Source organism: Passer montanus, unplaced genomic scaffold (assembly GCF_014805655.1).
Source record: "Passer montanus isolate IOZ18808 unplaced genomic scaffold, ASM1480565v1 scaffold19, whole genome shotgun sequence".
NCBI lineage: Eukaryota > Metazoa > Chordata > Aves > Passeriformes > Passeridae > Passer > Passer montanus.
This window is the reverse complement of record NW_024366480.1, coordinates 6,956,242-6,975,864: the sequence shown is the minus strand read 5'-3', so window position 1 is coordinate 6,975,864 and position 19,623 is coordinate 6,956,242. Positions and strand designations below refer to the sequence as shown.

General features: G+C 34.7%; 1 protein-coding gene across 2 annotated transcripts in view; it reads left to right on the top strand.

The window, feature by feature from the left end:
- ANGPT1 (angiopoietin 1) overlaps window positions 1–19,623 on the top strand; it is a 155,117-nt gene that overhangs the window by 75,517 nt on the left and 59,977 nt on the right. For both annotated transcript variants that reach the window (XM_039706182.1, XM_039706183.1), the window contains exon 4: window positions 4,769–5,001. In XM_039706182.1, the coding sequence (XP_039562116.1) occupies window positions 4,769–5,001 (233 nt within the window). The remainder of the gene's footprint in view (window positions 1–4,768; window positions 5,002–19,623) is intronic.

Sequence of the window (19,623 nt, the reverse complement as noted above, 5' to 3'; positions counted from 1 at the left end):
TTCATATTTCCTTAAAGTGATCAGACAGTATCAGACTCCCAAGGTAGCATGAGTGGTCAGCACCTAACAGCATAGGGAAAATTTCACTCACCTAAAAGGAAGTACAAAGAAGCTGTCTCAGGCTTTCTTTGTAAAATGTTCTTGGACTCAAAAGTAAGCATTGAAATCCTCTACCCATTCGTCTTCCCATACATATAAATAAAATAAACTTACATATATATGGCCAAAAACCACTTTTCTAGTATGACATTACTTGTCTTAAATTATTGAATACCTCAACAAAGTATATGTTTTATCTGTATATTTAATTAATAATAATTTTTAAAAGATTATTTTAATGCAAAAGATGTCCATCTCCAAGGTCTGGTCTATATCCTGTTCTCACGAGTCTAAACTAAGGATTCTGAAAACAAATATTAAAAAAAAATCTCTTAAACTTCTGTGGTCTGGAATGGATTAGTGATTAAACTACCTTATAAGGCAGATTGTCTAAACCATACTTTCCTTCTCACTTGGACAGCTACCAGAGTGTTTCCTACATGTTCTACTTCATCACCTTTCAAAATGACAACAGCCTTCACTAGAAGTCATTCTTTGCCTTCTGTATGAGTACTCTACCCTCTCCAGCATTGGTAGAGGTTTTTTTCTGAATCAGCTGGACATAGCACTGTTGCACTGAGGCATTGCACCGAGTCATTCCACAGGCTGACAAAGCCAAGTTATCATTTATGCCATTGGAAATAGATTCCTAGACCTACCAAAACCACTACATTAGACATTGAGACATAGCTAACCCTAGAAATATTAAATTTGTCTGGGTTAGGGATCTGCGTGTGTCTTTGTCTGTGTGTTAAATTAATATTCTCCTAGGTAATTACTTCAAAGCATCATTATCCAGTGGGTAATATTGGTATTTGTTCATGGTAACAACACTTGTTTATTCACAACTTTATTCTGTTCCCCAAATGCCTGATTTATTTCCCCAAATTGAAGGCTCCAATTTTAAAAACATATCTTAGTGTATATGTGTGCATCTTTAGAAATAAATATATGTATATTTGTATGATGCTTCTGGTGAATGGTGATTTATTTTTATTATGTTATTGTTCCAATGAATGTTTCATGTGCCTAGATTAGTAGTATTTTCAAAAATTTAGAAATTCCAAACATATAGGAATTGTATAGGAATTTGAAATGTAAAGGAAATTAATAGAGGAAACTTACTGCAAAAAAAGAGCCGTAACATGTTGCTGACAAGTGTTATAAAAGAATATTTCAGTCAACCTTTTGAGGATATTGGACTGATTCATATAGAGACAACCTTCTTTCCATTTTCATTTTTTCGTGTTAGCAATGGCTGTTAATGAAAATTATTAAAAATATTTTAATTTTAACTCTGTCTTCACAATGCTTCTTTAAAAATTTGAGAAAATATCTTTACCAAATGTTCAGCAAAGTTATTTCTTAATGGTATTTGTCCGTTAGTTTGTCTGATGTTACAAAAAAGAGACAACAGAGTCGTCTTGCCACAGTTAAAGTAACCCTAAATGCCTTTTAAATTGCTTTCAATAAGTTTCAAGATTTTTTTGAACTTCCTAGCACTTTTTAAAAAAATTTAAATTATTTATACTTTTAAATTGCTTTCAATAAGTTTCAAGATTTTTTGAACTTCCTAGCACTTTTAAAAAAAATTTAAATTATCTATAAAAATATTAATATACCAATACAAATTAATAATTCTGTCCATATTGTTGTCAAAAGCTGTAAGAGCAGCTTTTCTCACGCTATTGAAGGATTTCTTCCTTTTGGAACAGTCCAATTCAGAAATCCCCAATCTGTGCAAAGACTTTGCTTTTTCTCATTTGGAGATTTGACCAAAGTTTTCTCATTGTTTAATAGTAAAACAAAAATGAATGTTTTGGACTTCTCCCAGAAATACAGGGCGTTGTCCTATCCCCAGGACTTACTTTTATCTGATATAGATTTATGGATGTAGAAAGCCAATCACATAAATATATCTGCATTCCTGAAAATAGCATAGTTTTGCAGTTTATAATTACAGGACTTTTAGTCTACATAGAAAACTAAACGAAGCAAGTGCTGTGATACTTCCATCTTTCCACCACATGTTGACACACCACTCAGAAATATTAGTATGTATTATTATTAAAGCCATAGAACATCTGCTTCCTGTTTGGCTCTGTAGATTCCAAACTGTGGAGCCCTAAACATTGTCAGCTTCTCTTTTCTTGCTTGAGGTGGCCAGTGCTGCCACAAATAATTGTCATCCCCCTGGATTAATTTACTATGGTTTTAGAAAGGCCACAGTGGGAAACAAATAATGCAATGCATAAACTGTGGCTGTCAAAGGCTGTTTCTTTGACGTGAAATGATTCAGATATGGAAATGATTTAGTTGTGGACATGCAGATAGGATACTGTGGAATTAAGGAAATACATTGTAGTGTACTACATGGATTAGGAAAAGGGAACTTTTTGTCTTTTCTTACTATATAACCATAAAGCTGTGTTCTGTCTTCCTGATTGACATCTTGTCTTGTATTGAAAATACACAACATTTCGGGGGACTGTAAGATGTCAGACTGGGATGTGGCCCCACCTAACACCCTTCTATTACAGAATATGACCAGGCCACCTTTCTCCTATCCCAAGTGCATTGATGTAATTAGTCTATCAAAAAAGTTAAAATCTAGAGTCACAACCAGGACTTCAATAATTTCTGTGAAAAATTATCAGTGAGTAAAATTATTCTGTGGATAGAACTGATAAATTTCAAAAGGAGGTGGGTTTTTTTGACAATATTTTATGACGAGAACCAAATCTGTCTGAAGATTTTCAAGTGCTTCTGCCAAACTAAACTACATTTGACCTTCTGCATAAGAAAGTTCAAAGGCTACCACATACACATTCTCAAAAAAATCCGTGTGAATCTAGACCATGGTGTGAATCTAAACATGATGTTTAATGTTAGTGTTCAAGTGATGAAAAATCAGCCACAGCTCTGATAAGGTGCTAAAATAATTTATAGTCTTTGGCTTCAAAATCCATATTTTTTCAGGGTGTAAACTTCTGCCATCTTATTTCAGTCCACTAAATCTTGTTATTTAGTTTCTAATTAATGAGCCTTTTAAAATGAAATTAATTCTCCTTTGTGTTTGGGACCCTACAAAAATGTATTTTCCCTCACATCTTTACTTTTTTGCTCCCTTTACTCAGATGCTTGTGATTTTCGCAGAATTAGACATGTTGATATTAAAAAGTATGTTTTCTTCAGGATCTTTGTAAATTCCACATTTATAACATTTCAGAAAAAAAATGCTGCTTTAAAAAAAATTATCTCGTTCTAGCTTGCACAGCAAATTTTGGTGCCTGAATTTAATCTTTGCATTGTTATCATCTTAACAGCTCATATTAGGACTCCATGATATAGAGTAGAAGCAACTCCATATGGATTTTATTACATTCCTCTGTTAGGTTAAATGACCTAAAATTTTGCAGGCATTTTGCCACTGATCTATTATCCAGAAGTAAAAACAAAGGTAAAGAGAGAGTGCAAATAAATAAAACCTAAGACTGAGTTGAGCAGGAAGCAGTTTGTTGGCAAGTTTTTAACCATCATTTGGTTTTTGGGCATGAGAAACACAACCTTTGGTGCATACAACAGAAACCCCAAAAAGAAAGTAGCAGTGAGATTAAATTAATTTCTTTATCTAATACTAACACATTCTTTCTGTTAAATTCCCACCACAGCATCAAAGCACTGTCCTAGAAATGCTCCTGCTTCATGGTTGACAGATATTAGCTGTCCTTTAAGTCTACAACATCACTATTTTTCTAGATGTAATCTGATATGCCTTTGATCTTGGTAAACTGAACACTTCCAGCACAGGACAGAAAGGGTACTAGAAAAAGAATATTAATCCAGAGAAAGTGTTTCTTTACATGAGCAAAATTCTTTATAAAAATTGATGCAAGCAGATAAATGATGCCAAACAATTTTCTGCCTGAGGGCCTTTTGTGGAACAACCAAACATGGCTGGGCAGTGTTAGTGGGATAGGTATGTCAAGGAAAGAGAGAATCCTACATTAAAATGCAAGTGCTGATTTACCTGTTGGGAAAACAGTACTATTCTTAATGTGAAAGCAGGTACTGCTTATCTGGTGGGAAATTCTTATCCCAGCTTCACAGACCACATCAAAAAATACATTTATTGTGAGTTCCACACACTCTGATGGTCCTCCATAACTTATAACGCTTATTTTCCTCTCAGTGACAAGACACTTCACAAATTCTTCTTCAGTTTGCCCTGATTTTTCTCTCATCATATTGATCTATTAGTGTTACCAACCATGTCCTCCTCAATTCCCTGCTCTTCTCTCTCCTCTGCCTACCTCAGGCTCTTCTGCCTCAGCTTTTACATTCAAATATTTTACTGGCCCTATGCTTGTGCATATTTTTAAATCAGAATAGTACCTACACATGCAGTTCCCTGCCCTTTAAGCATTACAACATGCAAACAAAAAATGAAGTTTTGGAGATCAGTTATGGTTGACTCAGTGGGCTAAATTACTACATATGTAACATATGACATATGTCACATATGTCATAATACACATACATAATGCGACATATTTTAGAATTGTTGATTTAGGTAGTGAATTATACACTGAAAGAAATGTTCTCGTTACTGTATTATTAACTATGATGGCATGAAATAATATTTACTAATTGTTTTATTTCATTTTAGTTTACTTGAGCACAGAATTCTAGAGATGGAAGAAAGGCACAAAGAGGAGCTGGCCACTTTGAAGGAGGAAAAAGAGAACCTACAAAGCTTAGTCACACGACAAAGCTACATAATCCAGGAGCTAGAGAAGCAGTTAAACAAGGCAACAAGCAATAACAGTGTCCTGCAGAAACAGCAGCTTGAGTTGATGGATACAGTTCACACCCTGATCACCCTCTGCTCCAAGGAAGGAGGTAAGAAAGTGGCCTTATAAAGTACATTATAAAATACATTAGAAGTACTAGGAAATATCTTGTGAATTAAGACCTCAGTTTTTTGAAAAAGCAAAACTTAATGGTCTTATTCCAAGAAAGAAAAATACATTATAACTGGGGAGAAAAGAGCTGATGAGAACCCACAAATCAGATAAAGTTCAGATAATGCTGAGGCTGATCCTTGTACCAACAGCTATATTTGATTCTTTGAATTCAATATAATTGAGTTTTTGTGTCTTGACCATAGCAGATATAGGCCAAAATTACATTGCCTTTGTACTAACAATACTGATTTGTTCCTCTGAGTATCTGTCTCCTTCTGCTGGAAGTAAGCCAACCAACTGTGGATCTTAACTTTACAGTACCTCATCTACTCTTGACTTCCTTTTCAGTCAATGGAGAGAACAGGCTCCTAACCAAAGGAAAGTAATTCAGAGGTTGTTACATAGACATGTACATAGTCTGGTTATAGGCTCTTATGGTGCTATAGGTAGATATCCAAAAGATTAATTTCTTCTGTTGAATTAGATCTTATTTATAATAAGGGATCATTTTGCTTTCTTGTCTTGCTGTGTTTTGTTTGTTTCTGGGTACTCCAAACGAAAAAGGTAGAAATAACATTGAAATAAGAGCTCTGCAAAGACTCTGTAGGACAATCTTCCTCAAGTATGTCTTTCTTAGTAAACAGTTTTCTTACAGAAACAGAGACAGAAATTCAGATAGAATTTCAATTTTCAAATGCCAAGGACACTGCAGAATGTATTAAGAAAGAAATCCTTTTCACCAGAACTGGTCCAGGAATGGGTGGAAACCACTGTGCAAAATGGAAGTGGTACACTTGGAAGAATATATTATTATCTATGAAAAGTAAGGCAAAGTCATACAGAAATGACAACATAAAAATCCTTCTGAGAAAGGTACAGGATAAACACAGAGAGAAACTGTAGACATGTGAGTGTGATGGTCTTTCAGCAATTGTGGAAGCATGGATCAAGGAGTCCTCTGACAGGTATCAGAAGTCTGAAGAGCCCAGCATAATAGATCGTTGTCATTCTAGAGCTCTAAGTTCCATAAACTTTAAAAAAAAAGTAAAATACTAAAATGAAAACAGCAAACAAATACCTGAAAACTTGTCACCTGTATCATTACTATCATTACTTGCCACCTGTATCATAATTCAGTGCTTTCTGCAAGAGGCAGAAGACATACTAGACCAATCAAACTATGCAGCTCAAGGCAATGTGGGTTTTCTCTCTGCTATATATTCCCATGCAACTTGTGTGGCTTAAATATAAACTGCTCCAGTCATGAGGATTAAATCTCTTACTTTGGAAGTGTTGCTTCCTTGGGCCAGTGTTGATAGACTACATTTCTTTTTTGAAAAAATGTTTTCTTCCTCTCATGTTCATTCTAAATGTTCCCTTCTGCTCATTCTGTTATACAGTTCCCTAGCATTTGGAATTAAATAACATGTTTCATAGAAGGCTGTTCTCATATCAGTAGAGAAACACTGTGATGCAATGCAAATCCTTTATTATGTTTTATGGCCTTTTGGCAAAGAAACCTGGCAAGGCTGTGTCCAGTGTGTTCTAATAAAGCTCAGGAGTATTTTAAAATCAATATCAAAATGAAAGATATATTATTCTCATACAGAGATATATAGCAAGTTCTTTAAAGCTTAAAAAGATTTTCTAACAGTCTTGAATATGATTCAAAGAAAAAAAAACAACAAACAAACCAACATTTTTCCTAAACTTAGTTTTCTCAGCTGCTTCTTATAAAAATTTTGAATGAGGAATACAGAAGTAGATGTTTCAAATTGGGCTCCTGGGGTACAAATTCAGGTGCCTGAAAACCTGAGTTTTTGGTCTTTTTAACTTCTGAGGAACTATGGAAGGAAATTATGCTTAGCACAGTTAAATACCTAAATACAATTCCTGGGGTACAAATTCAGGTGCCTGAAAACCTGAGTTTTTAGTCTTTTTAACTTAGGAACTATGGAAGGAAATGATGCTTAGCACTGTTAAATACCTAAATACAACTTTAATAGCCTAACTAAGCCCTTGATTTTGAACATTACAAAAGGTAATGCATATTATCATGTTCAGAATTTTCCTTGGAGACCTTTGTTCTTTGAGAAGAATCACTTAACAAGAAATGTTCAAGTCAAGAAATGTTTCTTTCCTATTGTTTGATTAGGTTTTTGGTAGGTATATTCACAGCTGAAGAAGTAGCCAGATAGCTGAAGTTAAAATAATATTTTCCTGGAGCACAAGACCACTCTAATGAAGACTATGTACTGAAGGTTGTGCCAAAAATTAATGCCAACTTCAGTCTGTGAAAATATGCGTTGAAGGTGAGAATGTATGCATATTGGGAAGTACCACTGCAGCTACTCTAAATTTACACCAAAATAAGATACAACAAGTCTTGATAGGTGTACTAATGATCAAAACAAAAAATTCTCTGTGAGAACTTGTCTTTCTTGGGAAATGGAGAATAACAAAAAGTGATACATAAATCAGTGACACCTCTTCTGTCTTATACTTTGGTAAATTTCAGTAATCTAATTTCATAAGGGATATAGCAGAAATGGAAATGGTCCAGAAAAGAATAGGACAATAGAAAAATAAGAGTCCTGGAACAATTTTCATATGATGAGAGAGAGCTGTAACATACAGATCTATTAGGCGGGAAAGAAGATATATGGAATGCTGTTATGGAAATGTCAAAAAAAAAAATTAGTTATAGGGAGAAAAGGAACAGCCAGTAACAATGGGAAGTATTTTCCATTGATAAAAAGAGGACTCAAGTAATTCAGGTAAAGGTTACTAGATATCATAGAGATTGATGAATATTTTTTTTTATTATTATTAGAAAGCTGTAGAAGTAACAATGGGAAGTATTTTCCATTGATAAAAAGAGGACTCAAGTAATTCAGGTAAAGTTAGTAGATATCATAGAGATTGATAAATATTTTTTTTTATTGTTATTAGAAAGCTGTAGGGATATAAAAAGATGGGTCCTCTTAAGAACTATGGGTATTTAACAGGGACACTCATCTTTGATAGAAAGCACAACCTAAGTGAGGCATCAAGTCTGGAAAGCCAGACTGTCAAAGATGAGGAACTTTATAAGTATGAACTACAGAGTTGATAGGAATTGCAAAGTATGTCTAAATTCTGGGGTATTTTGAGAATAGATTTATGTATCTCTGTCAGATTTTCCTAAATTAAAAATTTAGGAAATTAAGTCACTATATTTTATCTTACATTTATGTCATGACATTTTAAAAACTGTGTGTCTATCTATCTGTCTATCTATCTATCTATCTATCTATCTATCTATCTATTCATCCATCCATCCATCCATCCATCCATCCATCCATCCATCCATCCATCTGTAAATGCTCTCCCAAGATAAGCCATAGAGAGGACAATTATTTTCTTTTTCTTGTAATTCATAGCATTGAGGATTTTCCCATTTGTGAAAGTAAAAAATATAATATAGATAAACCAGTAAATTTGAAACAAATCTGGTGATAATCACTGTTTTTTTGATTACAGAACATGAGATATATTTACTCCAGTAATGACATAATCATATCAGAAGACTTATCTTTAGACTAATTTAAATAAATTGGGACACTAGCTGAAATTTTCCTGCTTGGAGCCTATGAATAATATAGCTAGGTAGTATAGAGATAGAGGGCTGAACAGAAACTATTTCTGTTCAGTAAAACAGTCTATGGAGCTAACAAAGTCCCTAGAACTGGATGAAAACCCTAAGAAATCTGCTTTGGTGCTTCCACTGTGCCTAGGAATATATTAGGAGAATTTCTGAAGAATATAAAGGTAAATGAGAAAGATAAAAAAACCCCAAAACCAACCAGACCAAATCAACCAACCAAAAAAAAACAAGTGAAAAGGTAAAAGCAACACAAATGAAAAATGTTTTAAATATAGGTGGATCTAAATAGAAAATCCAGATCCCATTTTCAGTGTCAGTTTTGGTACAGACCAGTTTTGGGATGAGGGCCACCTGTAAAACCTGGAATTGTGGTGAGTTCAGTTTCCAAAATACCACCCACCTCTCTCCCAGTGTGAGTGATTCTAGAGTTTCAGTTGCATGTAATCATTCAAATAGACACTCTAACAGGTCACAAAGCCTACAGAGAGTCAAATAAATGCAGGGTACCATGGGGACTCACGTCTCTATTTTGGCCTGTGTCTGTGGCTAAACAAACTTGTCACATTCTCTGTGCATATTGGTATATTTTAGGCAGGGGCAAAAACCTTGGCAACATCTGCCAGTAAATTTCTACAGAAGAATTTCTAAAATAGAAGCACTTTCATACACTAGCCTTCAAATGAAATGGTTGTTCATTATGGTGAATATTAAAAGAACTATTTAAAGATTAAGTAATCTCAAAATTAAAATGTAGATAAATGCATTAAACTTTTATTTTTCCCCCACAAAAGACGAGGAAATAAAATAGAATTGAAGGCCTCATTAATCACAGAGATATTGCATGACTATCTCCAAGACTGTAAGAGTGCTTCACCTGTAGCAAGTAGCAAATTGAGATCAAATTATAGGAGGATAGAAATCAAATTATTGTTAGAAAAGGTCATAAAAGGTTTTGTGCTTATTGTTTTCTATAAACTGGTCTTTTGTCATGCTACTTAGAGTATTATTTGTCTTAGAGTATTATTTATAAAGCACATTGCTGTCACTGTCAAACACACCTGTAACACAGTAAAGAGTATTGTGAAATACTTTCTAAATTGCCACATGAGAAAAATTATTTGTAGAGAAGATATATAGTGCTAAAGTAGACAGTCACATGAATATCACTCAAAAAACTCCTCCACCTCAAAACAAGGCATATACTACAAATTATGTTAAGCAATAGCTGATACAATCAAAGATGTGTATACAACTTCAAACCAATTACTTTAGAAAGTGTATTGGTCCACTGGGAAATTATGGTTCAAGCCGACGTCACAAAAGGGGCCTGATCAAAAATACATTGTCTTTTATTCCAGTATAAGAAAATTTATTCAATTTCTATTGTCTTAAATATAATTTGCACAACTTGTGGTAACTGCCTAGGTAATCCTACCCACAGGATGAAGGAATGTTAAATTTAGTGGGAAACAAAGAATATTTAAACATAAATTTATTTTTGTTGTTCTATTAGTTTTTTTCTTTGGCTGTTTTTCAGACTGCATGATAATATGCCTTGTTACAATGTTTGGCTTAAACTTACTTACCTCAGAAAACTAATGGAACAAAGGAGAAAGTTTTGTTATGAATGTCTGGTTTTGTGACCTCTTAGTAAAAGAGAAATGAAGAATTATGTTTCTCTTGAATGCTGACAAGATGCAAAACCTAATCCTCAAAATCATACATGCATATGCTAAGAATTTACCTCCCCAGAAGTACCTATTGACTTCATAAAATAAATAACATGGTTAGTGGGTCTGGCATTTCAGACAAGGTAAAAGTCTGCTAGTTTATGGATAGAAAAAGTAAATGGGTCCAAACGTTCATTTGAATGGAATTAATGCTTTTTAAAGGCATAGCAATTAATTTATTTTTTTTTAAATTTAAAAGTAATTAATCTATTCCACTTCTTAGTCCAAAGTTGATGGGATGTAAAAATTTATTCTGAAGTGAAAAGAGTGAGAATAGACTGAGAACTTCAAAGAAATGACCTGAAGGTTACAGGCTCAGGGGAAACTCCATTGACAGAAGCAGAATTGCCCCAGAAAGGATGCTGGCCTTCTTCATTAGACAGACTTCAAAGACACCTTTTATAATACAGGCTAGTATTAAAAAAAAAAAAAAAAAACCACAAAAAAAACAAACACAAAATTAAAAAAAAACCCACTAAATAAACAAAACCCATTAAAAAAAAAAAAAAAAAAAACACACAAAATTTAAAAAAAAACACTAAATAAACAAAACCCAAAAAAATCAACCAAAACCACAAAAAGCCAAAACCAAACCAAATCAAAAATCCTGGTGGGAACACAGGACAGAAAAAGAGTACTGTAGTTTTAAATATTAGTATTTTGACAGTGTTTGATAAGAAATATTTTCTATATTATGTTGATTCAGCCATAAATTGGAATGCAATAATGAGAATATTAAATCCACTAGATTTTAGCAGTGTAGAAGAAGGTTTTATGATACAGGTCTTGATAGTTTTACTACTGTTCCTGGAAAGAATAATATTGGTAATCATCTGAGACATGTTTTGAGGTGACATTTTGTTTTTTCTGTACCATTTCTCTATAAATATTTCATTCCTTAAGCCCATGCCTCCTCTTGGCACCTCATCCTTGACATTAATAAGGTTTTTTCCTTAATGATGAGACATAACTGGTGAGGCAGAAACTTAGAGTGTGTCACATCAATCACTTCAATACTTTTCTTTCAAAGCATAGAAGAATCTTTTGTTCCAGGTGCACAGAAGATTCTTATCAGCTTTGGCTGAAAGCTGTAGGTTTGGGTGGATCAGGATTGTGCTTGAAACATAATTTAAAAAATTAATTCATGTACGAAGTTGTTTTTTTTTATACCAGAAATTTAATTTTAGATATCAATGTGTTCTAATATACTGTGGTGTAAGAACAAAGCATGATGCTTTTGATATACTAATTAATTTTAAAAATGTATTTTTGTTAAGAATGAATTAAAAACCTCAGACTTGTAAAAGTTAGAATGCCTACACCAAAGCTTTAAACAAAATGCAGTTTAATGCACTGAAATCATCTGGTGTTCCACACTTTTTAACTTCCCCAAAGATGTCAAAGCAGATAACTTCAGCTATGGTTCAAGATTATGGAAAAAATCAATTTTCTCAGTTTCTCTCTACTTCCTCAGTCTTTAGAGATTTTATGAGCATGAGGTTTTCATTTTTACAAAGATATTCTAAAGTATTTTAAACAAAAATACTTTTTGTTTAAAAAGAGATCAGAAGATCACTATCAGAAAATGTTTGCTGGCATTTCACAAAGCTCAAAGATACATTCCAATATGTGATCTACTCTTATTTATATTCTGAAAGCTGGAGAAAAACTGAATCTTTCTTTTGCACTCAGTGTCAGGGAAGAGGGATCCCCTTACTGTGGCTGGGTCCTACTGAGCAAATGATCTGGAGAGTGCTGCAGGGCTGCAGGCAGAGGCTCTCTGTGCTGTGTGGAGATGTTCAGTGGAACCCACACATCAGCACCAGCTTTTATGTGTCTTTTTTTCTGTTCAGGTGCTATACAATTCCTGCTTTTGTTGAAGACTCTGTTGATATGCAATTTTCAGACATGCTCAGAAGGTTCTATTGGAGATTTTTGGGGTCATTCTTATCTGACTCACCTAACATTTTCAGAGTTTGGGTCTGGAATTCTTTTAGATCAATGAAGTCACTTCTGTCCAAGTGAGTTTTTTCATGATGAGACGACTTACAACCACAAGTACCCTTTTTCTCCATATTATCTGTTAAAAGGTAGTAATGTTAGAGTTGATATTTAGTGTTGATGCTAGTATTGTTTATTTATTTATACAATCACTACCTGTGCTATTTTTTTTCTAAAACTGAAAAAAAATCAATTCCAAATCATCATGTTTTAAAAATAAAAATATTTTTGTACCCTGCTTAGGCAAAAATACCTTAATTTCAAAGTTCTCCTTTATATTAAAGTACAACAAATTACATTAGGTTGTAGCAACTTAGGGTGTAATTTAATAGAGATTGAGTTCTGAAATAAGTGAATTTGAATATACAGCATTTGAAATTTATGTCAGTGGAAAAATATTTAAATTCTTCAAAACAGAATTGTGAATTCTGATATTTTATTCCTATTAATCCTCTGATGATCACAGCAGGAGATCAATATTTATTTGTACTGAAAACTTTAAACTGGAAGTGTATATAAATTCTTGATTGTTGATATTAAAATCAATTACCCACCCTCATTCCTACAGTATAGGTCAGTGCCAAATCCCTCTTCACTCAGTTTTGTGAAACTGGAGTTATTCACTCACACCAAAGATATTACAGAGAATATCAGAACGTATAAACCAACTAACAGCACTGTCAGTGTCACCCAAATGGCTTGTTAGTAAAAATTTTCTTTGTATGCATACCATTGCTCAGATGGAAATATCAAATGCACATTAGGGTATCTGTGTGGAAAAATATAAATCAATTAAAGAAATATGGACACTAGAAGTATTAAACAATGCCAGCAACTTAATCTCATTGTACAGTTAGTGAAAGGATTCTTTAGTTCTCCTCTCAGTGAATAGCTAGTTACTCACAAAATTGCTGTTTCAAGCAGAAACTCTTAAGGAGCTATATTGCAGCTGGATAATTAAGTGTCTTTATCTCTTTGTAAATGGGCCATAAGGCATTCTATTGCAGCTTACTAATGAGGACCATTTTATGGTATTCTTAAGTGATTTCTTTCAAATGCACAGTGATTTGAAGTATTATTGTTCTTGCCAGTCACTAAAGCTAGATTTATTGGGAAACAAACTTGATAACTGTAGATAATTTATTAGGTATTAAATAATTATGCCCTGGAGAGGGTGAAAGCTCTCTATGTTAATGTCATTTTCCAAGACCAAGTTAATTCCTGCAGCCCAACAGGAGGGAAATTCTGCTTTAAATGATTTATTTAATAAGCAGTTGGATAGCTTGAGTGCTCTTGCTATGCAATTGTTTGCTTTTCTTACTGCAGACTTAGAGGCTGTGTGGGAGGGCAAAGTAATGTTCTATTAGCTGCTAAAACATTTCTATAAATGTTAACCTGAGACATCTAATTGACTACACCTTTTGTCTTTCCTCCCCTTGTTAAAAGTATTGATCTCAAATTCTTCTATGTAATGAACCTTAGTGCTCCTAACAAATCTGGTACTGGACTAATGCCTAGGCTGTTAGAATCATTGTAGTCCTGCTAATTGCATTTCAGCATGGCCTGGTAGTTACTCTGGTTTGTACTTGAGCGAGGTTCACACACCTCTTTGGGCCTCCCACATGCAGTGAGGACGATGCATGTGGTCATTAAGGTCTAGAGTTTGAGAGCAAAGGGACTGTTTTTCCTTGGAAACAAAATCCTTCCACTTCTCCATCAAGTCCAGTGACTGTAGGGTCATGGGGTGAATCAAGATCATTGAGCTGCTACAGCAGAATAAACAACTAATATAACCAAAAAAGAAACCAAACAACAAAACAACCAAGCAACCAAACACAATCCTTAACCTTGCCTCCCCATTTTGCTCCTACAAAAAGTCCAAACATGTTCTGCAAGATTCCCATAAGCTGATTCGTTCTCTGGCTATGGAACCAGTCCACAGCCAACAGATACAGCCAGACCAGCGCTGCTCCTGTAAGTGACATTCTGTGATTGCACCACGTTTGGAGTTAGGACTAAGTGCATCCAAAATGTGCACGTGTATTATACACACACTTATACTGTCATAGAGTCTGAACATTTTAATGAAAGCCAGCATTTTCTATTGTCGTCATTAAGCAAATGAATGTGCCTAAGAAAGGAATTCTAGAGTTTTATTTTCTTTCACCTTCTAAATCACCCATATGAATTGAAGGTAATGTCCCAGGAAGATCTTGAATGAAAGAGGCAGGAGGTGTTACTCGCCAGTTAATGGCCCAAATGAAAATATTATTTTTAAAATTGTTGCAAAGGAATAGACAGGAAATAAGGAAAAAAATGTATCACATAATCCATGGTGTGTTCAAATACTGCATAAAATATTGGAACCACACTGCACACAAAAAAATCTACACAGACAACTGTGTGAAATACCATTAACTAAACCTATGACAGATACTTCAGGCAGTGCAAAAGATAAGAGAAGGAGATTGCAGTAGAAATTGTTGGTGGCTTGTAGAGCATGGGTGCAGACTTACTGACACTTTCATCTAAGAATGCAGTGACATCATCTGGAACACTTTTGTTAAAAGCTAACAAAGGGAAATTGTCCTTCCCACGGTATGTGTATGGAGTTCCTTGTGTTATAGGTAATAATCGATCAAGCCAAATTAATAATTAATAAAGATAAATTTTATTTTGTGGCTGAGATACGGTCTCCGATAGCCACAATCCAAAGGGACAGCGTCGAGCCCAGGTTCGGCACTGGGTGAACACTGGTCCGACCTCTATCACATCAGATCCCCCTCTGTTCATGACAGTTTGTGGATCTGGGCAGTTTTTATACACTTTAATTAGTCCAAGGCAGAGTCTCTCTTGTTCTTTTCATGGTTAAACATATTCATGTTGTCCTCTTTCTCTGCGTTGGGCTGGACAATGTAGTTCCCGGCAAACGATGAGTGCTGATGTTGGGTTAGGGGAACCTGGCATTGGGATGGAAGTCCCCAATGGCTCTTGCTATCTTGATCTCCAGTAGCTAAGTATTCATCGCCCAGGCTGTTTTTGGATAAGGACTCATCTCCTACAGAGCCAGGCTCTTTCGATTGCAGATTAGGCTTCACCTTGCTGCCATCTGTGGTTTCACAATGGCATGAGGCAGTCTCTCGGTATGAGAGAGGCTCCTCCAGTGTGTGGACTTGGAACTTTTTTGGATACTTCTTACAAACATTTAGGCTTCACCTTGCTGCCATCTGTGGTTTCACAATGGCATGAGGCAGTCTCCTCCAGTGCGTGGACTTGGAACTTTTTTGGACACTTCTTACAAACATCATAACTTATAAAATGCATATTTCCATCATATTTTACATAAGCACGAATTATCTAAATTACATATTACACTTGGTATGGGATGCTGAATGATAAAAATTAATGTGGCTTCAAAAATGTTAACTGGAGAAATTAATGGAAGAGAAGTCTTTCAAAACCTATTAAAGATGTAGGTATTTTATCTGATGGAGGAAGAACCTATACTCTAAATTCCTGGATATCCGTTCCTGAGTTTATGCTGCTCTCCAGTTTTCTGCTTTGAACATCTGTTCATATTGAAGACTCTTTTTTCACACTAGCTGTTAGCCAAGCTCTTGCAAAATCCTAGTGCCCACCTGAGGAGAAAAGTCCTAAAGGAAAAGAAAAAAAAAAGAAAATAAGTAATTATGACAGTATAGGAAGAAAAAACCTGAAGATGATGGTTGAAGGTAGTGAGGAAGCCCTACAACTTCTGGGACCCTGATGCTGGAGATGGGACACTGGAGAGGTTGGAGCAGCAAAGTAACCTGGGATATCTAGTCTTTTAACTTCATTTGGGGGAGCCTTGACAATACAGTTTTATACATTAGAATCTGCAAATTTATAATCTATAAACTTGATTATGGAGCAATAATTCCCAGATCAGAAATATTTTATTCCAATATGTCAAAATGAACTTTCCAAGTTGCCATTGGCCTGATCTTTCTGTAAGATTCACAGCAATGTCACAAAGGAATATTAGCTTTAAAAGCATTTTGGTTAATGCATATTTTGTTGAAAGGAAAATGCTTGTCTAAACTCCAGTCTTAAACTTCATTTCACCTCCCTAGTAAACAAACATGAGTACACAAGCATGCACAATGACGTATCTGAGAAGACTGATGGACTCCAAGACATACAGAAGCATCTTTCATACTAATATCCCCCCATTATGTTTTGTTTTTTTAAGATTTTCAGACTTAAATCAGATGGAGATAAAGATAAAACATAGAATTAATAAAGTAGGAAAAAATGTTGACATTGGAGAAAGTTTTGAATCAGGTGGTAATAGTTTGTCTTTATAACAATTAGAATTTATTAGTAACTATGTATAAATTCACATTTAAAACTTTTAGTTGACTTGCTAGATGCATAAAAAGCTCCTGATATTTTTTCAAGAATAAGTAACTGCAATATTTTTTTTATTACACACATCTCAATGGATGAGATGAAATTTTAATTTTCTAATTATTTTTTGCATTGGCGATATTAAGTGACAGTGGTAGCTTTAACAATCCAGAAACATATTTTGTGGAATCAAAACAGATAGTGTGTAATATGTACTTGAATGAAAATATGTTTTCAAGTCTATTTTAAGAGAGACCCAAGTGTGCTCTTGCACAGTTATCATTTCAGGTTGTAGGCATCATGGTAGTGATCTGGAGAGCCTACATGAACTGAAATCAGCCTTTAGGTTTGTGCTTTTTCTTCTGGTTTGTGTAACATTTGCAACACAATGGTGTTGTCACGGGGTTGTCTTATTGCAGGCAACACTGGGTGTCACAGTCAGCTATTAGGTTGCAGTTTAATTCTTGTTCTCAAGTGGAGGTTGGTATATGCGAGACAAGGACATTGAAACAACACTGTCCTCTGCGTGTAAATCAGCAAAAACTGTAAGTCTTTGGATATTTTTCCTCCTCAAAACAAAAAAAGAAATCTTCACCTTATTCTGTCAGATTTGTTTGTGGTTGCTGTTGCTGGGTCAGGGAACATATATCCATGTGTGGGCAGTGTTCCAGGCCTCCTCACTGGCTAACAGCTTGAGTAACATCCTTTGGATAACATTAACAAACTGTTCTGGATTTGATTCTTCACAAGCCAGGAATTATTTGCCATTGTAACTGGAATTTTCATGGTCCACAGCAGCTGCACCCAAATGGCTGGGAAAGAGGTCAGAGACAGAGGGTCATCTGCAGAAATTCAGGATTCCCCACAATATGTCTGGAACAATGACAAGATCAAGGCAAAATTTATTTGCAGTCAGGATCTAGACAGAAACCATCATTTGGCAGTCCCTATATGACCCTGTCCTGGAATGTAGTAGCTTTAGGTAAAATCCACCAATTTACAACATTCTCCTTTTTGATTTTTTAGGAGCTGATCAACATGGGACATAATTTTTATCTCAGATGCTTTTGATAGTGCAGCTAAAATTTAAGTCAATTATATATGACAATAAGATATGGAGAAAGACTTTTCCTTTCAGAATTCAAAACCATTAATGATTTTTTTAAAGTGCCATTTTGTTACTTCTGGTCTATAACAAAATTAGATCTATGTAAATAGAGCATTGAAACAATGAAAATATAATAATTCATTCAGACACTAAAGAAATCTCTGCATATCTGTCCAAATAAGTCACCATCATGCAGAAAAACAAACAGCTGTTTTTCATTTGTTGTCAGTATCACTAAAGGACATAAAAGTCTAGTGATTAACTCAGTCTCAACTGATTTCACAAACATAGCAGCTCCGATCTCAAATAATTTAGGAAGCATGATTGTGATTTATTGATTCAATCAACATAATTAACTGCATTTTAACATTCTTTATTGCTTATAGACAGGCTGTGCTATTCACCAGGTATCTGATAGAAACTTGAAATGCAATGAGACAACTTAATTTTCTCAAAAAAACTCAGAAATATCAGTTTAAAAAAATCAAGTAGATTATTTCAATTTTTTTTTCTCCTAGTTGAGATGAAATTAGATAATTTACATACAGCTACGAAAAACAGATATTGTATGATTTCGATTTCATATTCCTAGAGAATACTAGATTAGTAAATATTTCAGAAGCTACTTATTCTTAGTAGTCAGTTGGTATTTCTTTCAAGCTGGGAAAAAAAGGACAACAGTCTCTATTTGTGATACCTATTAGGAAATAAACTAATTAACTATTGATTTAATTCTACAACTGACAGCAGAAAAATAGTCTCACTCTACACTGGGCACACATAACTATCAATCAGTTAAATTTCCCTGACTATTGATTTGGGAAATAGCCCTATATGCCTGAGCTCTCTCACTTGCAAGCACAGGTAAGCCATTCTAATAAAACTGGAGGGGCTGCAGCCCCAGGTGCTGACCCTGGCTTTCTGCTGAGGGTTAATATCCTGGGAGCAGGTGCAGCAGGACACTGCTCAGCTCTGGTGCTGCACAGCCCATGGGTTAACAGAGACCTCATTGATTTGGGTTCCTGTTCATCATCCACAGGGCCTGGGCAGTTATGGATGGCACTTCCATTACTGTCTGGGCTCCACTCATCATCCGGGAACTGAGGAATAGGAACAGACTGACAACTGAAATAAATAATTGCCATCAAGTAGGGGAAAGTGGATAGTATAGCCCAAGGAGGAAGTTCTTGGGCTAAAAATTACCCAGAAGACTTTTGGAAGTGCAGTGAAAAAGTCATTATTGGTTCTCCTTCTGTTCAGAAAAGCAGGGTTTTCCACACAGGCACCATTGTTTTAAAGAAGCATGACCAGTTTATTCATCCAGAGAAGGGAATCAGAAAACCCTCCCAGGTTCCAAACATTGGATAACCGTTCCGGTTTAAAAAATTATAATATTACTTTGCTTCACATAGACTTATCTTTTTCTTCAGGTACATAAAACTCTGTCATAAGCATTGTATATCAAAACAGCTAAATAACACTAGAAGTTTGTGTAAAGTCAATATCTTGAAGCTAAGGTATTTAATGGTTGCATATTTAGTTTTAGAACTAATTTAGTTGAACTCTTAAAAAAAATTACTTACACATCTACCATATGTGAGCCAATACATCATTCAGAGACTTAATGTATAAAGGATTCAAGGTCTATGTAACGTTGTAGAAAAAATAGTCTAGAGTTATAGT